Genomic DNA, 25,708 nt, shown 5'->3' on the forward strand with positions numbered 1-25,708 from the left:
GCAAACATGACAACCCTGTCTCGCTTCGTCAACGTCAGGCTTGTCGCAAGGATTTGTGAAGCTCGGAGAAATTTATCTCTGTGTTTGGGTGAAAGTCTGAGAGACAGAGGATGGCAGAGGCAGCAGATGGGCGAGAATGATGGGGAAGGTAGACAACGAGGCGTTGGAAGGTAGACAACGAGGCGGGGGAAGAAGAGAAGAAAAAGTGGGCAATAAAAAACAAAATGAGAAAAATCAATTGAGAGCAGAGGGGTCCGTAAATGTGAGGGGGGGGGATCAAAATAAAATAATGTGTCTGTATTTGAAGAATAAAAGCATTTATTCGGTATGCAACTAACCCCAGCTTTGGGCACCTTTGTCCTTATAATATTTATTTGCTGACAAGTCAAACCACTGTTAATCATCTTATTGCCTGCTTCTGTGTATGAACATGATGAGAGAAAGCAGCCAAGTGAACTGAGTGCGCTGCTGCATTTAGAAGTCATCATAAAGGGTCGATGAGAATAGAAGAGTGATGGATGAAAGTGAATGAAAACATTATCAAGAGTCTCATAAACTGATTTGCAAGTGAGTCGCAGGTGAAATTCACAGATATTAGTTGTGTGTTAGTGTGTGTAGGGTGTCAGAACGTAACCAGAATCCGCTCAGGATCACAGTACGTCATGTGATCTCACTGATTTCCTTTTTCTCTTCTTTCTCTGCAGCAGTAAGAACCCGTCACCCAAGGATGGAGCGGCCACTCCAGGAACCCCGAAGGTGAGCCCACACTCAGTGTTTAAAGCAACACTGTGTACTGTGTGTAGGAGATAAAAAAGTTTTATTTAGATAGAAACATATACATATTCATGTAAGCTAAAAACAAGAGGAAGATGCAGGATTAGACAAGGTTAGATTTCAAAGTATTATACCTACTTTTCAGTAGTGCAGTGTACTTTCTTTACCATCCATCTACCAGAGTTGTTACTCGGTTTCTGTTCCTCTCTGCTGCACTAAGGGGAAATCAGCTGGACTGTCTTACATCTTATACAAACCAGTGCCAGTCTCCCTTGTCTAAAGGGCAGCAGGGCCAGGAGGCACTGTACTGTGATTGTTCCAATTAGAGAGACAGAGAGAGAATGCAAGCAGAAAAAAAGACAGAAGAGATCAAACTGCAGGAAGACGAATTTATGATCCCATCAGGAAGCCTTTTCTTACTGTTTCTGCGTCTTCATCTGGCTGAGGCCTCTTTTAAAAGACTTCTGACATCTCGTATTGTCAAAAGACCCAATATAATACTCCGACTCTACTCACAACATGTGAGCGCTGTAATGACTATACAGTTCAGCTCAATTCAATTTTACTTAAATGGCACCATATCACAACAACAGTACCCTCAAGGTGCTTTATATTGTAAGGTAAAGACGCTACAATAATACAGGGAAAGTACCAGCAATCAGACGACTCCCTCTGAGTAAGCACTTGGCGATAGTGAGAAGGAAAAACTCCATTTTAACAGGAAGAACCCTCCAGCAGAACCAGGCTCATGGAGGGGCGGCCATCTGCCATGTCTGTACCATATGTAGGAGAAGAAAAGGAAAGAAATAGTTTCTCATATTGGAGAAATCATCCAAACTGCCTGATTGTGGCACTGTGTTCATTGTTGTGGCTTGGCAGGGGTTACGCAGGTTTGCATTAAACAAATTATAGTGGATTACTGTATTCACCCTTTCCGTATAAGCCAGTGTCCAATGTACTGCTGAAATATCGGTTTCCAGACCTTTATAGTGTGAACTCTCCTATTAACAGGGTGTAAACAGTTTATAAAAGTAGGATATATTAATTCATCCTTCATCGTTATTTTAACAGGCGTTTGGTGCTCTAGTATAAATCATTTATGTCGGTCTGCGGTGTATTCTGGATCTGTGTTTCCTAAAGATCCCTAAAGTCATCAAGTTCCTTCATTATCTCCACATTTGTTTTAGCCGCTGACTAAATACCAGGTCAAAGTCTTATAGGCCACTGCAGGAAGATGTGCGCTTGGATTGCAAAAGAATATACAATTCGGGTTATTCGCTTTCATTCCGTTACACCTTTGGGTGCTGACCCGGGCTTAGAGCAGTGCTCGCAGCACTGTGGGTGGCCTTGTACTTGAGAGAGGCAGACAATGCCGGGTTGAGGGGTGAGTGCTGGCCTTCTTTTCCAGCCGTGACTGCGCATCACACTGATGTTGTTTAGTATTCAGCTGCAGGCCATGGAGAATGGAGAAGGCCAGTCTGAAGCACACGGGCCTGTTGTTGTCGTTCCCAGCTTGGTATGCATCACCCAGCTGTGTTAAACCGGAGATTAACACCGACACATCTACTCATGTGGTACTGTGCCCACTTGCTAAGCTAAAGTGAGGGGGAAATGTGAGATATGTGTCGGACCGGACATAAATATGTGAGATGCCGCACCACCCAGTGTGCATTTGAGCACATTTAAGTCCTTTTCCCAAACAAATAAATAAATATGTTATCATTTACACAATGCATGTTTCTGACATTCTGACATTTCCAGTGACTCACCTAACTGTAGCCTTAAGCACAACTTTTGTTAGGAACAGACCTTTTTTTCACGTGTTGATTTAATTGGTTGGTTTAAAAGACCAGATTTTCAGGGAGATCTTCATTCATAATTTCTGTATAGAATACCGTTAAATGTCATATTGTAATGATAAAACTTAAGCATATTCCCAGAAGGCCCTCAGGTAAATGATTCCTGACCTTTTAAAACCTGGATAAAAGGAGAAAAGACCACACACACACACACAAGCATAAAAGCACCATGCATAATGTCCAATTTACTGTGCCAGCACTGGAGGTTGGTCATTTCTCACATATTATTATTAGATTACTGCTGTCAAGCACTTAAGCCTCTGCTCTGCCCCTTTCCACTTGATTAATAGGAGACGACTGTAAATACAAATATTTCATAGCTGCCTTGTAAAATAAGGCACAGGAACACATGAAAAAACAAGTACACACACACACATAGAGCTACGACTCTGTCAGAGCTAAGCCTTGTAAAAAAGTGATATTGCTTTTTTTCCCCCTTCTACCATTCACTCTTTTCCACATCTTTCTTTTACCTTCCTGTTCCTCATTCCTCAGTGGAATTCCCTGGACTCTTTTTGCCGCAGAGTGGGTTAGAAGAGGATATTGTTTTATATGTGTGTGTCTATTCCAGGGAAAGAGAGAGCATGTGAGCAAAGTGTTGTGGGACAGATTTATGGACAGGCAGCATCCCGTAATGTCAGACAGTTAAACTCCTCCTTTTCGGATATTTACCCTTCCCTCGCCTTCCCCCCTTCTCCCAATCCTCTCTTTCCAATCTCTCATTCTTCCCTAACTCCTCTTAACGTCCCATAAACATTAACTCTAATCAGTGGAAGGGATTTTATAGACAAAGTCAGCCGGGTTACAGTCGTCATCAATGACATGTCGCTCTCAGCATTTGTGGCAATAACACTCTTGAAATTTTCCAAGGGTAAAGATTCACTCTGGCTTCTTTTCCTTTTCCTGTCTAACAGATGTGTTGCAATAGTGACATGAATTTCAGAATGTAATATGTTTTACTTTTGTTTATTTCATTCAAGGGGTTCTGCTTTGATTTCTTCCACAGTTTCACAGTCAGCAGTAGTAGTTTTGAACCGAGCACGTTAAACTGAGTCAGGCTGTGCTACATCTGCACTTTATCTGCTTTCATAGAGACAAAAGCGTCTTTGCGTACCTGCTGATGCTTCAGGTCTTTTCAGGTCTCACACCTATGAAACTTCACCTCCTTCTTTTCTCCTACAAATAATTTCATTGCTTCTACTTTTAATTGACTTGAGTTTATACACTTGAACTGCTTTCTGTCACTGGAACTCACACTTTCAGCTCAATTTGTCAGCCACACTGAGTGTTTGAACCTCAGCTGAATATTCAGCTTAGTTCAGTGATTTCATTTTAACTGCTTCTGCTAATGAACTTCTTCCACTTTTTATATTCTGATTGTCATGTCAACTCCAATTTCAGAGTGTTGGCATAAATTGCCCAGAGCTCACAACCACTCAAATAAATTCACTTCACCCCCGGCATGCTTGAGTGTTAGCTCTACAACAGTGAAATTATATACTTTGTATCCTGAGGTCTGAATTTTTCGTGGAACAGCGTTACTCTTGTGTTTATCTATTATTCCCATGCAGCAGTTGTCAACCAAGGACAAGTTTGGTGCTCATGGTGCTTATGGTCCCAGAGGCAGTAACGTAGAAAGATCATCTGCATAGAAAAGACTTTTTTATTCCTCTGTGTCTTTCTAGTCCATGCTGCTGTCGGTGCACATCAAGCGTGAGGGAGAGTCACCTGTGGTCTCGCCCCTGTCGTCAGAGGATGCCCACCACTCCGACAGATACCAGGTCACACACACATGGGCACACACACACACACACACAAACAAGGGCAGCTTGAGAGAGTCATCAGAGTTTCCTAATTGCTATTAATTTAGGATATTTTGGCTTTGTTCAAGTGTAATGCATCCTGTCACACATATGAATGTGTGACATGTAGATGTGTTCATTACAGCTTATCAGCTCCATATCATTGTACAGCATCAAGGCTGTAGCCTAATATATGGAGGGAATTAGTATCAAAATAGAGGTACATGACGTACGCGAAAAAAATGTTTAATTTCAGTTACAAAGGAGTGTTTCGGTATAAACACAAATACCAAGCAATTTGAACACAAGCTCGCTAAATATTAAACTTTTTTTTCTTTGAAAAAATCTTTCTCAAAAACATTTCCTGTGTATGTCTAAAATATTTGTGACATTTATTTCATTATACAGATTAAAAGTGTGTGCAGATGGCTCATGTATTTGCTCCATACAGATCCACGAAGGTGTGCTACATTCAAGCACTAGCCGAAAAATCGGGCATCTGGCAATTGTTGCATGATCTGTGATGATTTTGTTATGCGCAATTAAAAAGTAAATAGAAAGAATATCACAAACATTTTTAGACAATATTTTGCAAACAAAGCTTTATGAAAGCTTAAATGATCAGATCTTTGAGACTTAAAGTGTGATTATTTTTTTTCATGTATTTGATGATGTTAATAATTTTCCGATTTATCAGCAACTGATCAGTATCAGCATTTATAAATGAAGAAAAGTAGTTGAGATTGCACCAGAGAGTTTGTCCACCAGAGAGTGAACCAGCTGACACGACAACCAGCTGATCCAAGCAGAGCCCAAGAGAGTGCGGATAAATACATGAATAAATAAATAAATAAACAACAATATATGACATGTTAGGCGATTCAGTTTCATGTTTTGTGTGTCTGAAAAAAATATCAGCTTTTATGGGAATATGGGATATTGGTATCGCTATCAGTCTTAAAAATCCTTTACTGGTCAGGCTCTAATAGTTCATGTATGAGTGCCCAAAACTGCACAAAAAATATTTTTCATTTATATATAATGAGTTATTATGAGCAGACTAATGCTCCTTTCTGACATCGACTTCTATAGGACCCCTGGCCCAGTAGACTCTGTGATGACTGGTTAACAGTGCAGCTGACCCACTGTGACAATATACTGCTTAAAAAATACATAAATAAATAAATAAGGACCTTAGACCTGAATAAGAAAACCCATCAGGGTTTGCGCCACCTCCACACTCTAATTTTATACTTTCACTGATGTTAGAATTAATTGTAGACAAAAAAAAAGCAAACCACTTTCTCAGCATTTTTTTTTGTCTTTATTAACAATCCAGCAAATCAAGTGAATTTCTGTAACTATGACATATCACAGTACAGCTGAACATTATGGCAGATTTGGGTTTTTATGCCTCCTCAGCAGTTAAGTTGACTAACAGGCCAATCTGCTTAAATCTCAAATGTCACCATGACTGCTTTTATCTCTTAAATTCATCAAAGTTTGTTCGAGTAATTCCTCCAGGCATGATGTATCTCAGGGTTAAGTGGGCTTCCCCCCCGACACCATAAAATAAGAACTATTAAGTCCATGCAGACGTAACATCCATACGTTGAGGATGACACAGCTCATAAAGACCTTATAGCAATAAAGGAGATTTTCTCATTAAGTGAAACTGCTGAAATCACCTTATATTATACAAATGATTAAGTCAATGGTGACTCTTTTTAGCACCCTGAAAATAAAGCATAATGGCAGACTTTGCCACCTCCTCTCTGCCTGTCAGGTGGACTCACTCTGCCTCTCCGCTTCTTCTAAAAACCTGACCTATCTGCAGCATTGGCTGAGTGTATCATAATGATACGGTAGCAGAGACGATGCGCCGCAAGTAGGCCTATAACTCAAGTGTTGGCGGGGAGGGGAGAGAAGCAGCGAGAAGAAGGTGAAGGCCTGGCTGCTTGATGACTCCCGCTGACAGAGTACGGGCTGTCGGTGAGGACTGAACCTCTGCCTGTTCACTGCTGTCCTGTCAAAGAGAGGGTATCCATAACTGCGAGTGCTTTAGTCAGCATACAGTTAAAGACATGCAGGCTATGTGGGTTTGAACCCCAGTAGACCTGAGCCAGACATTCTGCAGGAGACTGAAGTAGACTTGATAGAGAAATCATCACTTATTTAATTTCACAATGCTGTACTTTTATTGCTAAGACTATTATTTTTAATGGAGCAAGGAATTTACTAGAGGCAACATGACCCAGCTAGGACCTCAAAAGTTTCAGGTTCACTCAGATAAATGTAAGATTTATAATTTCTCCCACTGATGGCAGTAACCGAGTTTATTCACTCAAGTTTATTCACTCAAGTGCCTTAAATACTTTTAGATGCTGCCTTCACATACAAAAGGGAGATACAGTTCCATTATTTGAGTTTGCATGTTATAAAAATGTGTATATTATAAAAAAGAAATATCAAAATGTAAATTTATATAATGATAAAAGTTCAATTGCTTCTCAACCTTGTTTTTGTTTTTTGTTGGAAAGAAAGGGCTGCCTGCTTTGTGCTGAAGTAAACTCCAGCACACCTTGCAGTGACTCAAGTAATAAAACTGTTAACATCACCTGCCAATGCATCAGTATTAGCACTCTGATAATATAATAAATATCAAATATAGTGGACTGAGGCAGTCAGGAGACCAAGTTGTTACTTTTGACAATTTAATTACATTTGCTAACATTAAACCCCCTAAGTTTCACTAACTCCAGATTTTAAAAACTCTCAAACACTATCTTCACACTTGTCTCACTCTTTTCTAGCAGCCTATATAAAGAAAAGCAGCTGCCTGTCCTTGGCCTGCATGTAAATCACCAACTTTCTCAATGGGTGAGGCGTAATGAATCTCGTTGCTTCTCCCTAGCGGCCGAGATGCGAAACGACGGGTGACGTTTCCCGACTTCCGTTTCCAGCGCGGTCACATGATCAAAACAAGCCAACATGGCGTCGAACATGAGCAATATTTGCCGAAACGGGCGCCACTTTCAATCCTTTTCCATCCGTGTGAATATGTAGACAGAGCGCTTAGTTTGCACTGATGTTCGGTGTGTGGAGGCTCCGTGTGGCACCTCGCAGACAGAGTTTTAGCCGTTGTACACGGAGCTAGCAGAAAGCTAGCAGGAATGGAGGAAGTGGAAAACAAGAGAGAAGTACGTAGGATTGTTTACAGTGCTCTCAGCATCCAAAGCAATCCCATTATAAGCAGTTATATTAGTGCTTGTAAGCATATTATAATGTTTCCTCATCATCTAATGAATGTTTGCTCTGTCTTTTTTTCCCCCCTCTCTGCTTGCAGACATTTTTACGAGTTCGGGCAAACAGGCAAACGAGATTGAATGGTATGTACACAACTCTTTAGTGATTTAATATCTCTAACTATATATATGATATAACCCTGGATTGATATACTTGACGTGAATGCCCTTATTGAGACTTAATTACAGTGCTGGGACTTCTTATTGGTCCTGAGCAATCATACTGATTTACGTGGATGTTATTGATGAGTGTCAAATAAAGTAAAAATTGATCTCATAGCTGTAAAGTCACACAGCTGAATAAAAAGTTAATACAGAAGTGAGTGATGAAATGAAAATGAAAGTAAGTGATCATAAATAAATGATGACGTGTGTTACTGTAGCAGTATAACATCAGAAGAGCTGTTCTCTGCTGTGCTGTGTGATATCATCAATTACCTGTTGTTTAATCACTTATGGCAGGTGTGTTCTTTCATTTAAAGGAACTTGTGATATTTTTGTATATTTTAATTGGCTCTCAAGTTTTTTTCTTTGACTGCCAAGACTAGAGGTGTTCCAGAAGGGGCATCCGGGGATTTTACTGGGATGCTTTTTGCATTAGGAATTTTCCGTGGGCTCTTTGTGTTAAACGCGTCCACTTGGTGTCTTGATAAATGTACTACAGAATGCCTTCTTTCTTTTAATATGCCAAATGCATCTTGTCCCTATGGGAGAAGCTCTTTTCAGCTCTTAAAAGCGTCACTTTGGGCTTTTTATGTTTACCGCTACATTCCCAGAAGGCTGTTAAATGCAACTTAATGCTGCTTTGAGGGAATTTTATGGAATTCTCAAAGACGAAAAAAAGTCATTTCAAAGATTTTTTTCAAAGCTTGCAACCGGTGCTTTCTGAGCCATGTAACTGGTTACATATGTCCTTAATCTGTTTGCAAAACACAAGTTAAATATATATACATTGTTTAAAATAAAATGCATTACATCATCACTAAAATGGAAAGAACGTTTCAGAATGTCCTACTGTTCCACTGAGCAGTGATTCTGGTTTTATAAAACTGATTATCTTTTTGGGTTAGCCATTAAAATTTAAGCACATTAGTATACTAATGAATATATTAGTGGGAAATTTCAGGCACATTATTTGGTCTGGGATCATCAAGGTCACTGAATATTCGTGCTAGCACCGTTGATGGTTGCTGAGGGACTGTGTGGCTGAATAACTCTCCAGATAAGCTGGCTTTGATGGTTGGTTTGTTATCACTTAGAAAGTAAGCTAGCTTTTACCAACAACTGTTGTTTTCATTCTTGGCAAACATATATATATATAATATACTTGGAACATATTTTAACAACATGGAGGGTATCTGTTGATATACAGTCTCTGGCCACTTTATTAGGCACACCTTCCTTGTAGCAGGTTGGCCCTCTTTTGCGTTAGTCTTTAGCTTTATGCCGTAATTCTTTGCAGAATAGATTCAGAAAGGCACTGGAAACATTCTAGTACTAAGGGGGTCAAAGTCTGGCCACTGTCCTCGGATCTCTGGCATCAATAAAGAATTTTCACCCAGAGAAGTTCCGCTCACTAAATATTTACTCATTTTCAGACTGTTTTCTTAACAGAATGGTTTCCGTATGGTTGGAAATGCCCAGCAGATTAGTTCAGTCATTTCAGTTTCTGAAATGATCACAGCAGCCCTGCCATGTTCAAAATCACTTAAATCACCTTTCTTCCTCATCCTGATACTCAGTTTGAACTTAGCGGATCGGTTCGACCAGGTCAACATGCCTAAATGCATTGAGTTGGTGCCACGTGATTGGCCAATATATATAGTTGCGTTAACAAGCAGATGAACAGGTGTACCTAACATAGTGGCCGGTGATATGCTTACCGTCTTGGTTTCCAAACTTAATGCGGATCATGAAACACCTCCTTTCTTTTTATTTTTAGTTCAAGTCTATGACAAGTGTCAGTGAAGGCTTAGTTTAGAATGTGCCCTTCGCCCTCATGTGGAACCAGGAGTCACGTGGGGTACAAAAGGTGGGAGTTGGGGGAGGCAGGGAGCCCTGCCAGACCTAATTAGCAGTCTTTTCCCCTCTCGATTTAACAATGCTCCTCTCAATTAGCGTCAGGGGAGAAATAGTAAGCAGGAGGAGGCCGTCTCTCATTTTAACCCTCCCTCATCTTCTTCCCCTGCAGTTATGGCGTATTGCCTCGTGTCCCGCTCCTCTCCCTCCACGCCTCGCCACAGTCCCTCTTGGCTTCCTTTCTTTTCCCAGCCAGCTAAAAATTAATGTCCCCGCGCGCCATTTGCAGTTAAGAAAAAACGACAGAGACTCGGGGTGCAATGACGGCTGTTCTGCTCTGTTAAATTTCTAATTAAATGTGCGTGTGTGGTAGGGAGGTGGGGGGAGAAGGGACAGGAGGGAAGGGCAGGAAAAGGAAGGAAGCAAAAGGATGGAAGCAAGTCTCATAGCTATAGTGAGTAGGAAGGAGATTTAGAGTGTCACATATTAACACATGGCAGACACACAAGCTTTCTTTGAAACTCCTGTTGGCTTGTAAAGAACTGTCATACAGGTCAGGCTTGTGAAGAATCATCTGACACAAAATTCCTGAGATCTCTCCCCAAAACAGTGATGTTATCCTCAGAAACATTCGCGGAAGCTTACTTAACTTAAACCATGTACCTTCCTTTTCTCTCTCTCTGTGCTTTTCCAGCCCGTATAGGGAAGATGAAGAGGAGGAAGCCTGAGGAAGGGGGCCAGGTATGTCCGCTGTGCAGCGCCCCATTGGCTGGGAGCGAGGAGGAGATGAGTAGACATGTGGAACAATGCCTGATCCAGGTAGTACAATCTGGGCCCTGAACCCTGCCTACTGCTGGTCGGACAGCCTGTCAGCCCTTCCCTTCCAATCACTTCTGTAATTCTTGTAGATGTCACGTCAGTCCAGTAGTGCAGAAACCAACCGGTAGCAACTGTTCTTCCCCTGCCACCCCTACTGCCTCTTAACCTCCTTTACATGGTGGTGTTGCAGTCACATCATATTGGATTAACTGCCTGAATAACCAAAGCATTCAGAAAAACAGTCCAGTGATTTAAGTATAACAGACCTTACTTTGATAGGACTTCTAGGTATACATGTGTGTAATATGGCAACTTATTTTTAGCCTGTCCAAGCAAATACTTCAATATTTTAGTAGTGCAAAATTTCTTTATTTTGAAAGTTCAGCCACTGTTAACCAGCAGCCCTGGCCTTATCTTCCCTAACCGTGGGCCAACTGGCTACGTCAAAGTTGTGCAGTCCTCGATATTAGTCGTGGCTGTCTGGACAGCTGGACCCAACCACAGCACGAGAAACGCACTGTGTTGTATTACATGAGTGTTAACTATAAGTCATCCTACTTAGATTTGCAGAGGATTTCTTTTTATAGTATTATTAATAGATCCTTCAGAAAAGTTTGGGTGTGCACACGCAAACCACGACTATCACTACAGCTACGATCTAAATCTACAGGAAACGATGTTTAGACGTTTTAATTCTGATAAGTATTCAAGCATCAGTTGTTACAAGCAGTTTATCTGGTATGATGTGGTTGACTCCTGTGCACTTACATGTTACTCTTATTTGAACACAAATCAAATCAAGGACAATCTGGTTTTCTTTAAATTCTCAGCAGTGTTATCTTTTCCTGCCACAGATCACATCACTCCTTCTCTCCTGTAGATTCTAAACATTCTTTCCTAGAGTAGACTAGAGAAAAAAACTACTCACTACTCCTCCTGTATCTCACCTCACTGATGGCTGTCCATTACACTAAGTAGAGACACTATTACGTTGTTTTTTTTCTCTCCACTAGCATGCTTTGTTTAGTCCGGTACTGTACCAGCTGTGTCTGTAACTGTGCACCAGAAGATGTGGTTAAAGAATTAATTATTCATTATCATAGTTGTTGAACAACAGGAACAACGAAACAAATCTGCTGACTAAGCTTAAGCGAGAGCTGGAGGAAACCATTGGAAACGTCTAAAACTTTGACCACATGATTTAAATAAGCAGCATCTGGTCTGTGTGGTACAGCTCAGGTAAAGCATGCTGGGGAGATCTGGCCTGTTATCCACCGACCCTTAACTTTAAGAGAGGAAGCAGTGTACTGTTGAAGTCGCTAAGTGGTGCTGAGCTGTTCCACACTGATCTGTACACAGCACTATCTGTGATTAAAACGTGTCCATGTCTGTTTTTGTGCATCAGCGCGAGGGAGCGTTAGGCGACGATGACTCTGCTGACATGGATGGAGAAAATGGGCGGGGCTTTGAGGAGTACGAGTGGGCGGGACAGAAGAGGATCAGAGCTACGGCTTTGCTGGAGGGAGGCTTCAGAGGTACACACACAGACACAGACACACACAACTCGCATTATTCAGCACTGCTTCTTATTTCACACTTACACTCACTCAAGGCCGGCTGTTTGCGCATCCTCTGGATAAGCAGTTTGTTCAGCGGTGGAGGTGTGTGTGTGCCCACCATGATGTAGATGTCTAGCCAGCCGCTTGCTGGAACACTGAACGACCCGTCACGATTTCAGGGTCGCGTCCAGTCACAGCAGTTTGGGTCAGCACTGTTTGTCCTCTCCTCTCTGTCTCCAGCTTTGTTTCCCTGCTCATCCATCATTCACTGTGCTCATGTACAGCGCAAGCACTGTCAGGCTGAGAGACTCGGCGGTGAATGCAGCCACCGGAGCTGTAATGCTGCCAGCAGTCCAGTGGCAGCGCAGGCTGGCCTGGGGTCAGCCCGGTTCAGCTTGGCTCGGCCCTACGCGGCCCTCTTGGCGAGGGGGAAGGAAAACACATTTAGTTGGGCAATTGACCCGCTGGTCAACGTGGTGTGCTCCTGTGTGTGCGCCCAGAAATGCAATTATAGAACTAGATGGGAGCGCTGGTCACTGGGGAATATGAGTGTGACACCACACACCTTCAGTGCTCCCACTACAGCTCTCCATCACTTTTTTCTCTCCTCCTGCTTCCATAAATTGTTTTTTTTATCTTAATTATGTCTTTTTCTCTCTGCTTTTTCACACAATTTTTTAAAATACTTCAAGGATCAAGTGTTGACAAAGTTATGGAGTGAGGCCTTTCACAGGCAGTCACAGCATAGGTGTAAGGCGCTTCATTGATTGCTTTTATTTACTAAATATTAGTGCTGTCAGTGTTAATCTTGTTAAAATGACGTTAACGCCATAACTGCATTAACGTGGCAAATCTCCGTTAACGAGTTACTGCGGATCGATCGCCCCGTGCGTGGGGCTGGATGGCGTCAACACGTTAACGGGTTAGGGTGTATCCCGCCTCTCAGGCTATAACTGCTGGGATAGGCTCCATCCCCTCTGCAGCCCTAAACTGGATAAGTGGAGGAAAAAACTGATTGATGGTTGTGTTCCACATAGATGCCCCATAGTGGCCTCAGTTGTGTTTATGTGTGAAACAGGAAGAAGACAAACACGACTCATCAGGATTTGCCCAGGTGGATCCAAAGACTCGTCGTTGCTTCTAAGAGGCTCGTTCAAACTCTCTTGGCTCCGCTTCTTCTTTCATCTGTCCTGCTGCCCGTTGGCCTCCCCCTCTCCCTGTTCGATACATTGTTAAACACACACACGCTGAGCCTCACCTGCCTCCCTCCCCTTGCTGAGAGAAGAGACGAGAGAGATCAATGTCGAAGTCTCAACTAAACCGCGACAAAGTGCAGCTCACAGGGTGGGAGGTGGTTTCCCTACCCGTCCATCCATCTCCCTGACGCTCCTTCCATCCATCCATCTCGCTTTCACGTCGTTAAAACGAGCAGACACAGGACCCTTCTGCCACACTCTAATAGGGGACCTTGTGATGTGACACAGATAACCGAGGTGGCCTGGGGAGAGAAACTTGAAACACACGCACACACTCGGCAGAAAGCTTAGAAGGTGGATTTAGTCTTGAAAGCTCTAAAGTGGTTCTAACACACACTGCTGAGTCCAGCGGGCTCTTGAGAGCCAGCGGCTGACTAAACGGCTATAGAGATGTTGCAGGGGGGCCTCCTCAGCTGGCGAGATGAAGAGAGGGCCTATTCCTCTGTGAAGTGCCACCATCCTTTCCTCCCTTTCAGAGCACAAGGAAGAAAGGCAGAGGGAACAGGAGCTTTTAAGGGAGGGAGGAAGGGGGAGAAAAAAAATCGAACAAGATCCGTTTATGATTCAACCCAGTGTGAGGGAAGACTTCCCTCTGTCTCGCACCAGCTTAGCAAGGTTGAAAGGACCCATATAGCACAGACAGGGATTTCTTTATCTGTCTAGTAGACTGTCTGTCTGTTTTATGGGTAAGGTACGACTTTAAGTTTGCAGTTTACAATAAAAGGTTTACTTGTAAGGGATCAGTGTGGTTTAGTAGAAATGCATTTTCCCTGTTATTTAATGTTTTATAATAGCCGTTCTTTCTCCAAAGATGGAGGTATTTGAAGATGTTCTGTTTTTTTCAAAACTTCCAAGCTGAATTTGAGAAGATCTTGATCTTCTTTTGCCTGGCTTCCTCATCATTTAGGATTTCAATATGGAAATTTTAGGAAAGATGGGGGAAAATGTTGTCTCTTCAGGTAACATTTAGTCATGTACGCTTATCTGGACCTGGTCACTGGATCGGCAGCCTAAGCAGAAATGCACAGATCCCTTCCGCTACCTCCTCCGGCTTATCTGGTGTAACACCAAGGGGTTTCTGGGTCTGCCATGGGGCCTCTTACTGGTGGGACATGCCTGGAACACTTCACACAGGAGGCATCCAAGTCAGATGCCTGACCACCACTGCTGGCTTCAGTGTGGGGGAGCCCTTCTCTCACGACTGAGCTCCTCACCCTGTGTATAAGGGAAAGGCCAGCCAACTTTCAGAGGAAGCTCTGAAGCTTCCGCAACTTGTATCGGTGATCTTGTTCTTTCAGTCACTACCAAAGCTGGCAATCATAGGTGACAGTAGGGATGTACATTGACTGCTACCGGTCAGCTTTGCTTTTCCGCTCAGCATGATCTTGATCATGACGAACTGATGCAGTGTCTGCATCACTGTAGCCCCAGTCTGTCTGCTAATGTCCCAGTCCCCTCACTGGTGAACCCCGAGATGCCCCACTTGGGGCAGCAGCTCATCTCCGATCCAGCTTCTTAATTTATTCTTGGAATACTGAGAGTAGTTTTTCATGATTCGATTCCCCTTTTATCAAGATCACACAGATCCAAGAGAAGGAAAAAAGTCTTTAAAACCTGGTGTGTACAGCAGCCGAAGTCTAAGCTTTTGGCACGCTGGGATTAGTTGACTGACTCTGACTTCATTGGGTGTCAACCCAGATAATCATGCCATGAATATCTGTAGATGTTTCTTTTGATTGCCTTCAAATACAACATGTAAATGTTCTGTGTTTCCCCCACATGTTATTATTTGTGGGTCCCACTTCTCTTTATTCCTGTCTTTTGGGTTTCGGGGGGGTTGTTTATTGTTTTTACCTCATCACTAAGTTGTAAAATGTATTCAAAGTTTGGAACACAATAGTTGATCCGTCACAGATGGATGACTAGAAAGGCAGGCAGGGAGGCAGGCAGACAGATCCTGAGGTTCGATATTGGGTCATTCTGAGAGCACAAGTAGGGAAAGATGGGGATTATTGCAGGATGAGATGGCCCAGAGGGATTGAGAAGAGGAGAAACCTGTGCTTTGTAAATGGACTTCAAAGATGACCGTCTCATGTCTTTGTGTCTGTGTCCCCCCCCCCTCTCTCTCTGTGACCTGTAAATGGCAGAAAGATAGTGTGATGACCTTTGACATGCCTTCTTTCTGCTTCTTAGAGTCTCGATAATTGCTATGGTAACGGGATGTTGCTGAGGTGGGATGATTTGGCTGAGCAGCGCTTCCAGTAGGCCTGATGAGTCCTTTGATCCTCGCTGCCTGTTCAGACCTGTACTTGTGGCCTTGTTATACTGATATGTTAATAAATTCGGGGCCTCTTTTGTTGCTGCCATGGTAGCATGTAACCTGGAGGATAAAATGTGTAGTTTACATGTTAAAGAGTCAGCGACGCTCAGGAGAGGTTAGATAATGAGACAAAACAGGGTGGCCCTGTAGTAGTGTGTGTTTGTGTGTGTGGTAGGAAAAAGGGGACGTAGTTCAGCAAACAGGACTAGTACAGGAGAGAAAACAAGTGATACATGAGTGGTGGGATGACAAAGTGAAAGAGAAGCAAGGGAATGGAAGAGAGGGGAGGAAAGTGAAGAAATAAAGGTGATAAAAAAGGAGTGATTGTAAGAAAAGGTGAGGGAGAAAAAGAAAGAAAAAGGCAAAGAGGGTAGAAAAGAAAGTGGGGAGGGGGCGTTGATGACTAATGTGAGTGAAAGGCAGTTAGAGTGGGGCTGACCTTTCCCTGGCCAGATTAGATTGGCCTGCCAAGACTGCTTACAGGGACAGATAGAAGCACGGTAACGCACACATACAGAGCAAGCAGGCCACACGTACACTCTCAGGGAATACACTAGAGTCAGGGACAGTGTGTGTTCACACAGCCCAGACCATGTGTGGCATTATTAAGTCCAGGTGGTTGAATTAAAAAAAACCGCATCCATGCATTCATGTCCACCACAGGAGAAACTTTTAAAGGATTTTTTTTATATATGTATATATAAAAAGTCAAAATTTCTGTTTACTGCATCCTGCTATTAAAGGGCATTAAAGTGGTACTTGAAGAGTTTTTAAAAACAGGTGAAGCCACAGTTCATTGCTCATGATTTCAAAAGACTTTGTTGAATACCTCTGGTGACTGGTTAAATATTACCTATGACCACTCCTGTTAGGATCGATTTGGTCAATGTTTGATTTAGTTTAAGGATTGAGATGCTGTAAACTGTACAGTGTGAGGAGCAACAGCCATTCACAATAAAGACATAAGATGAGGAGGTAATGTGGATGCGCTGATCCCATATTTGCATTCAGTGTCTGTTTGAGCTTGACTTAAACAGCTGGATCTGATTTTAGTTCAACGTTGTCTATATGAGATAGCCAAAAGGATAGTAGCTGTGCTATCGGCTGATGTGGGCTGGCGTTGATCTACACCTGATCTTCCAGGATGGAGGTGGCCCTTCTGAAGTAAGGTTGGGCTTGATTTTCTGATAGTACAGAGACACTCAAGTTAAGTCTCACGCTTTGAAAATGTAGAGGAAAAAGTGTGAAAATCCAAATGTAAGTCACTGTACATGTCATTACATTAAAATGTATGAATGTGACATGCACGCTGTTCTTCTGCAGTGCAATAAACTGATGCCCGAGGACCAAGCAGACTGCACGGCCACTGCTGCCATATGTTCCCTTCTAACGCTGAGACCAAATAAAAATTAAAAGGTTCTTTTTATTTGATCACTGAAAACCATGGGCCTATTGTAAAACAGCTTAGTATTTATGGCACCTTTTTTTCCCCTCCTGTGAGTTACATTGTTAGGTGGGAGGAGAAGCAGTTGATGTTTAAATCCCAGAAAAACTTTTATGAAAGCCAGAGTGTCGGATTTGCACTTTGACTAAGACTCTGTAGTGGAGTGAGATGGGGAAGAGCAACTGTTATGGGAAGTCTAGTTTTGAGACTCATACACCAGGACAGGTAGGTTAAATAGGATGGCTGTCAACTCTTTCTGGTCCTCCATCCCCCCACAGACACACACACACAGACACACACACAAAACACTAGTCCAGCTGAGAGCTTGTAGAAATTGGAATAGGTGTAAATAAGATGGCTGTCAGGCCTGTCACTGGTAGAGACACACACAGACACTTTCAGAGTTACAACACACATGGCTCCAATAGTCAAGGTGTAAGTGACACACACACATATATAAATATTACCTACCTATCTCTGTGTGGTAGATAGACATGGTGTAAGTGACGGGTAGACAGACTTGCACATGCACACACACACACACACACCTTCAAGGGGTTGGAGAGACAGGGGCGTAAGTGACAGAAGGACAGACAGCCTCAAACAAACACTGAAGAGACACCTCTAAGTGACGGACACACACACAGAGCCAGCTGTGTGGCTAAGTGGAGCTGAAGGGAGCAGTCAGGCAGCGGTAAGAGTTTGTCTGAGCGTTCATCACTTGGTTTATAGAAGTGCCACTCACACACACTCCCTCTCCTTCTCTCTTTCTCCAAGATTGATGGGTAAGGTGTCAGTTCAGCCCAGCTCTGTGTGCCGTCTCCCTTTCACCTCCTTGTCTCTGACCAAATCTAGCTCTCTTTCTCACCTGGTTATTGAAAAGTCTTTAATTTGGTTTGGAGAAGCCGAAGTTTTAGACGAGCTAAATTTAGCATCGTCAAGTTCTGAAGTGTGTCGGAAAGTTACTCCAGGTCTTGGTGTGGTCTGTGCCCTCTTAAGCTGGTTCTCTCTGGATCTGTATGTTGATGATGTGTAGAATAATGTCTGAGCAATGGTAATTCTGCACTGCACTTATAAAGTTGCTTAAATAGACAAAGCTCTTCACAGTTTTGCCTTCCAAAAATGTGTCTGCAGAGGTGCTTTTATTTTGATAAATCTTGTGCAGAGGTGCGTATGACACGGAGCTGCAAGTATATTTTTTACTTGATTTTGGACTTTTGTTAACGTCAAAGTGTGATGTGGAGTTGTTAAATAAATGCAAATCTTGTTGCCCGCATGGAGCATTTTTGTTTTGCTGTTAAAGCGAAGTAATGGCCCTCTTTACTTTTTCTTTTTCCTCAGCAACTGGTTTTGCTACGTGTAGCATCAAGGAGAGCGCCGCAGACAGCGATGCCGACCTTGATGTGGATGGAGACGACACCTTGGAGTATGGCAAGGCTCAGTACACCGAGGCCGACATCATCCCCTGCTCCGGTGCTGGAGAGGACCAGGGAGAAGCCAGGGAGCGGGAGGCGCTACGGGGAGCTGTGCTCAAGTACAAAAGCTTAACTAGTAGATTTTCTGCCAGAAAATCTGAAAATCACCTGAGTTAGTAACCTTGAGCTGCCACTTACATGGACATCTGTGTCTCTGTCTTACAGCGGGGGGATGCCTTCTAATAGAATAACACCTGAATTCTCCAAATGGGCCAATGATGGTAAGTAGGGACAAAATAACTGTCTCCTCAGGATATGCTGGATAGGCTAAAAAGCCAGCACTGAACGGGTTACCTGTCTCTGTGTCTACAGAGATGCCTTCAACAAGCAACAGCGAGAGCAGCAAGACAGACCCCAGCACTCCCTCGTCTTCCTCCTCTTCCTCCTGCGCCCCACGCACCTGTAAAAACAGCGAGATTGAAAAGTAGGTGACAGAGAAAACACGTGGACACACACTAGTTGGATTTTTGAAATAGATCAGTTAAACGTGAAGTGGAATGATCTTTCGACTGCCTTCTTTATAAGGCTTAGTGATGCATTTCTCTATTCCTGATATGCGCGTTTAAGGCCAATTTCCTGGAGTTGCAAGGTAATAATTGAATTGTTTGACTGTATGTGTGCTTACAGTTTTACATAACGTGCTTCCATCAACTATTGGAAGGCTGAATGCAATAAATGTTTCACTGAAATAAATCAATCGGCACTCTGCATGTCCGTGGTCCATATTAAATATCAGTAGAAGGGATAACTGGCGAATAAGCAGAGCAGCTTGAACTGTATTGATCAGAAACAGCACCGTGAGGCAAGAACTGCGTGTGTTTGCTGAGCGAGGGGATGCATTCAATAAGTTGTCGTCTGCAACGTGATCGTTCCAGTTTTAATTTGCATGTGACCGAGGGAAAAAGATGCTGACAGGTTAGGTGGCAATCTGACCGCACTGATTGGTTCTCCACATCCAGTGTTATGCAGGGACAGGTTTCCTTCCTCACGTTCTTCAGCTTGACTGACACAAATACTCCTGTACAGCAGACACTATAACTGCTTGTGCATTTGTTTTTTGTTGTTTTTTTTTTACAATGCAAAGTTGGTGTGCGTTTCCATAGACACGACACTCTAGCTGAGGTTTTAGTGGCCACCAGGAGCAGAGCATGGCTTAATTTAAGTATCCATTTAAAGGAGGCCAACTAGCTGCTGAATGATTGCGCTGGAACAAGCAGTCAGCCGGCTGGCTGGAACAATTCCCTGCATCACTCCTCTCTGCTTACTATAAATGCACGTATTTGTGGAGCTTCTGTGCTCCTCCGTCCCCAAATGAAAATGAGATTTGTCTCCTTTCGTTACATTGATACATTGTGTGTGTGTGTCTGTGTGTGTGTACGCGTGTGTACGGTGCTTTGCACAGGGCAGCGTTAGTGAAATCTCTCTCTCTCTGATCCCAGATGGGTAATGATCTGGTCGCCTCCCGGGGCGTCCTCGTTCCTCTGCTCATTCCCCTACAAGATAAATGAGCTCACACACACACATACGCATACATACACACACACACACACGTACAGCGCCTGAGACTCTCTTTCCCCTCCAAGATAAATGGCCCCTCCAATGCCGCCAATGCGATTGCTGCCAAATTTGGTGCTCCAGCTGGAACAATGCGGAGAGATTTCCATGTGGTTTCTGCAAATAATTGAATCTGTCCTCAATTTGGAAGTGATGAAGCTAGATTTGTAACCCCCTCCTCCCCATCACCTACACGTACACATACACGCCGCCCAGCCTGTCTTCGTCTTTTTCCTCTCATTCTTCGCTTTATTGCTCTGTCGCTAAGCTGCATGTCTGTCGCTTCCTCCTGCTTTTCTCTTTCACATTTCTGTTGTTCGTTTCTTCCCGTCCCCTGTCTCAATTCTTCTGAGGCACTTACAAGATGCCCCCTCCCCCCCTTGCCTTTCGCCATCTGAGGCCTACGCACATATATATTGGGCAGGGGAAATCAATAGTGACTTAAATGTTTTATCATGGTGTGTGAGTGTAGTTAAGGCCTCGGTTAACAGGGTGCAAAAGAGAACGATGCTGCTGCTGTTTTTTGTTTGTTTTTTTTGTTGTTTTTACAGCATGTAGATGTGAGAAGTTTGTGTCTCCACCTGGTTGATAAAATGTTTGCAATGTGCTGCAAAAAATTAATTACCGTCTAATTTTATCATTTCTATGTGCTTGTGTTGAGAGAGAAGCTGAGTGAGGCTAAAATGTAGGTAGACAGTAGATTAAGACACAGGGCTGATTGAGATAGATGGTAGAGATCTTCAGCTGCGCACACGCACACACTCTAATAAAATGAGGAATAGCCCCACACAAGTTGGGGACAGAGCGCTAAATAGAGGGGAAGCAGAGCCATCAATCTGTCTCTGTCGGGCTTTCCTGCTTGCTTTTTTCACCACGGGGATGAGTCGAGATGAAAATGCATCGCTATTTCACCTTCTTTCACTCACATGCATGCACACACACACCGTCCAAAAAGCCCCGTGGGGCAGTAAGCACATTGGAGCAGAGGCATGTTGTATTGATGGCAGTTCTGTTTCAGTATTTATTCTGAAGGTTTCAAGATTTTAGGCTCAAAGATCAAGGCCACAAGCTGAAACCTACCAAGCCTGGACCACATTGTATAAGAACGCACACACACAGTGTTATTAACAATTAATATAATCATATGTAACATCCTCAGACGTGGACCCAACTCTACCAACAAGAGCTCCAACTGCCCCACTCACATCCTAAAATATGTAAGAAAATGATCGAGCTGCATCTCCTGCTGCCGCCTTCTCATGACAATTGGATGAACCCAGAATCTGTGTTTCTTCCTTTTCTTGTATACTTCATTTTTTTCCACAGTGCCTGTTTTTGAGAACACATTGCCGTGTATATACGTTACATGGTGGTGTTTTTGTCATGCGCTCTGCGTGTAGAGGTCTTAGGACTGTTACAGAAATGTCTTACCTTTCAGGTTGTAGCCCAGCCTAAGATGTTAATGTGTTTCTCTGAGTCCACATGATGTGTTTTCGAAACCTGGCTCCCAGAGTGAGATAAATTTTCTTATTCTGGCTCAGAGACTGAAAACCCCAGAGCCAGCTTAAACTCAAGGATTTTCACTTGTGTATGTTGCTCTGTAAGAGGCTGTTCATCTCCCTGCATGCCACATTTAGCCCCAGAGAGTTGTCTTTCCTTTTCTTGGCCCTGTGAAGTCATCCTGTTCCCTTCTTTACCTCCATTAAATCTCTGCACCTCCTACATTCCCCACCAACAAACACACACATAGACACACACACACACACACTCCCTCTCTAGATGTCCACAGCTGCATAAAGAAGATGAACTTGTTTTACCACAAAACAAAAACAAGTAGATGTGAGCGGTTAGAAAATGACTTCTACACACTTGTTTGCAAAAGTAAAACTGTTTTTCCTCGCTTGTTTCGTTTCGCGTCAAACAAGACAAGAAACCCTTTTGGAAGAGTTTTGTTTGCGACAGAGGACTTTACTGGAGCTGATAAAAAGAAAAAAGATGGCCTTGTTAGAGGGATGACTTCTGTCCAGCCCAGAGTCCACGGCTGCTTTATAAGCTAGAGGCTAATCAAGGCTAAATGGCTTTTTACAAGCTCGGTGCTAATAAGAGGAGAGGGTAAAGCAGTTTATAGGGCACCGGGGTGGCAAATCAAGACAGGCCTTTACAAAGGTGGGAGGATGATGAGGTTACAGGAAAGAGTTAGTGCAGGTCAGCTTTTTTTCCACAGATCTGAAAGAGGGAATAGGGAAGGATGCTTTGCTGGTCCGGAAGCATTTCAACCACAACACGACAAACAGTCATCCTGCTGAATCTTTAGCAAGACGAGTGCCTACGAGCTGCAGCGCTGCTGTTTTTAAGCCTGTTGTAACATCAGTCCAACCAATGATTTTCATGATCTTTTATTAGTATTTTTTTTTAAATAATAAAGCAATCCTTCACTGTACAAGCTACTAAACATTGTCACAATTTCAGGGCCAAATGCAGACTTTCTTCATTGATGATCTAAGAGATATGAATTCCTTTTGGGAGAAAGAAGCCAAAACATTATTCGGTCCACTGTTTTTATCACTCTGTCATTCGTTCATCAGCTTAAATAAACTTATTGTGATATAATGCCAGAATCTCAACAAAGAGACCACAGACGTGGGTACAGTCTCAGGTTGAACCCCTAGAATTTTTTTCCTCCACTAAGCTTTACAGATTATCATGGAGGTATTTGAACAAGTCTGCTGATCACCACACAAACCTGAAATGTTTAATTTTAATTTAATCTTTAATTTAGTTTAAATGTTCAATTTATTTTAATGAGCTTGCTTGATGATGTGAATTCATGTAGATCTACCGGTGTGGTCCAAAAAATAGATTTTCAAAATCTCAGGCGTTGAGAGGAAATTAAGTAATTCGAGCCCCGTTTCCTTTCCCCTGTACACTTCCCCACTACTGTTTGAGTATGCAGCAAACGGACAGCCATGTCCTAGGCCACACACACACACACACACACACACACACACACACACACACACACTCTCTCTCAGCCACTTGCTGTGTTCATCTCTTCCTTCCTTCTGCTTGTCCTTCCCCATCCAGATCAATACCATAGATCAACTAGCTATCAGGCTGCAAAATGACCACATCACCATAAATACGCACACTGCTTATACCTCACACGCACACACACACACACACACACACACACACTCACACACACAACTATTGCATTTTACCAGAGAATGAGTGGATAGCTATAATAAACACCAGCTGGCTTGTGCGGCTCGTCTCCCTCCACCGAATCACTGTCATCATCATCATCGTTGCGGTCTGTGCGTCTTCCCTATTGATCTAGTTATCGCTGCTTCATATGCTGTCGGACAGTGTTAAACGCACATTTTCTGTTATCATGCTGCGCATTAATCAGAGGCCACTCACCGGTAGGGAGGACAGGGGATGTAAGGAAAGAGAAAGTTGGAGGAGACGGGGATGAAGAAGCAAGGACATGTGGCGATGTGGAGATAAATACAGAGCCATGGCGATAGACTGGCATGGGTGAACATGGGAAGAGCTACAAAAACATAACAGAGAGGATGGAAGCTGAGTGTGAGACTTAAAAGCAACACAATAAGATGCTTAAGCGAAAGTCTGCGACGCGATGAGTCCTTTGAGGGTGCAGACGTCTTAAATAGAAGGATGTAAATACTCCGTTTGACCTGAGGAAGAAGAGAAGTCAGGAAGATTCAAAGAGGTCTTGTTGTTTATTGAGCTACAAGAAAGACAAAGCGTATCGACAAAGACAAAGACTTGAAACATGTTGTACTACACAGGAGCGTGCGCAGGGCCCTAATCAGATGGTATAGAATGAACATGTGTAGAGAGTGATACATCTCTAGAAAGATAGGAGTCAATTAAATTCATATCATAGGATTTAACACAAATATACTGCAGGATCACAGTACAGTGATGTTGTACTGTGACTAAGGACAATAAGGTTGATGATAAAAGACGACTTTTTTCTTCTTCTTCTTCTTTTTCTTGTGTTCAGCACCCAGCAGATTCATCCAGCTTCCACTGTTTTGTGGAACTTTGAGACATTGTAGCATAAAATACTCTAAATCTCAATGTTCCAGTTTCCTAATGTTTATTTGTTTTAATTAAATGGAACTGAAAACACAACTGTACAATTCTTGTTACAAGAGTATGAGAGTGGCGCGTCATCTGTGGTGTAGACCTATACTTAAAACCTCTATCGTCTCTCTTGCTTGTTCCCAGGGTAACGGAGGAAGAGTCCACGGCAACCACCATGGAGGCCCTGAAGGCTCGAATCAGAGAGCTGGAGAAGCAGATACTCCGAGGAGACCGGTACAAATGTCTCATCTGCATGGTGAGTATAGCATTTACATGAGTGCTGTCTGCTTGTCTGCACGTCGAGCTTCAGTGAAAGTGTTGTGGCTTTGTCAGAAGGCAGCATTAGCATTTGTCGAACTGCATGTAGCACCATGAACATGTGAAGCTGCGGTTAGGGGGGGTGGGGCTATAAACTGGCCTTCCACTTTATTAGGCCAGATATGTAGCAAGGGCTGATAAGGTCTGTCCCATGTCACAGGCTTATCTGAATACCAGAATGTGCTGTATTTTTGGGACAGTGCATTCAGTGGATGTAAGTAGCAACCACTGATCACTTTCTACCTTGAAGAGGGATTCAACCCTCTACCCTCACCTATTTTTTTCAAGCAAACATAAATTAAAAATATACTCACTGTGGCCAGAGTGCTTACCTTGATATCTAGCTGCTCGGTTTGAGTGACAGATTTTTCTGTTCGATAATGTTCGTGTGTTTTACTATAGGTTGTGTACTTGTGCTGCAGAAATATGTGAAGCACCTGCATGTAGGGCTGTGCGATATGACCAAAATCTCATATCCCGATATAAGAATTCTATCGTCCCGATAACGATATAAATCACAAAAATGTAACATTTTCTGTAAATTCTGTGAATCTCGGGCAGCTCGTCTTGCGGGAAGTGTTTCCAGCTGCGCGTCATGTAGCTGGAGTCGAGTGTTTTAACCGATGCATGAAACGATACATTTTTAGACATAAGTTGTAACGGCCGCCGTTTTCTTTGTGAGTATTTATTACACGGCGTGCTGCGGGGAAAAGCCTGTTCTAACGTTTGAGTCTAAGGTTTATTTTTTAGCACCTGGCGGCTCTTTTTTTACTTCTCACTCGTAAATAATCTGCTCTTTCATGTGATTCAGTTTATTTTGAAAAGTCTCAACAGGATCTTGAGCTTTATTGTGAAAGGTTTATGTGGAACATAAACAAGCGGACACGCGATGGTGTTACCGTTACAACGCATAAAAACAGGCGCTTGTCCGTCTGTAGTGTGGTTATATTAAATATAAGAGAAAGAGAGAACTTTAAGAAATGAATATAGCCACTACAGTGACCATCAAAATGATGAAAAAATATTGCCGTAAACAGTTTATTTTGCGACACCACGAAACAAACGATAGCGTAAAATGAAACGATAGA

The 25,708-nt window shown here is 42.9% G+C and overlaps 1 protein-coding gene across 3 annotated transcripts in view; it reads left to right on the forward strand.

Moving 5' to 3' along the window:
* Nucleotides 1-25,708, forward strand: part of rnf220a (ring finger protein 220a) — a 160,135-nt gene that overhangs the window by 123,899 nt on the left and 10,528 nt on the right. For 2 of the 3 annotated variants that reach the window (XM_084911329.1, XM_084911331.1), the window contains exons 4-12: nucleotides 705-756; nucleotides 4,319-4,414; nucleotides 7,782-7,824; nucleotides 10,454-10,578; nucleotides 11,984-12,113; nucleotides 18,499-18,691; nucleotides 18,798-18,853; nucleotides 18,945-19,056; nucleotides 24,447-24,558. In XM_084911329.1, the coding sequence (XP_084767455.1) occupies nucleotides 705-756; nucleotides 4,319-4,414; nucleotides 7,782-7,824; nucleotides 10,454-10,578; nucleotides 11,984-12,113; nucleotides 18,499-18,691; nucleotides 18,798-18,853; nucleotides 18,945-19,056; nucleotides 24,447-24,558 (919 nt within the window). The remainder of the gene's footprint in view (nucleotides 1-704; nucleotides 757-4,318; nucleotides 4,415-7,781; nucleotides 7,825-10,453; nucleotides 10,579-11,983; nucleotides 12,114-18,498; nucleotides 18,692-18,797; nucleotides 18,854-18,944; nucleotides 19,057-24,446; nucleotides 24,559-25,708) is intronic. The other variant, XM_084911330.1, reaches the window with a different exon arrangement.

Source organism: Perissodus microlepis, chromosome 18 (assembly GCF_051167445.1).
Source record: "Perissodus microlepis isolate ML-2025 ecotype Zambia chromosome 18, ASM5116744v1, whole genome shotgun sequence".
NCBI classification, from domain to species: domain Eukaryota; kingdom Metazoa; phylum Chordata; class Actinopteri; order Cichliformes; family Cichlidae; genus Perissodus; species Perissodus microlepis.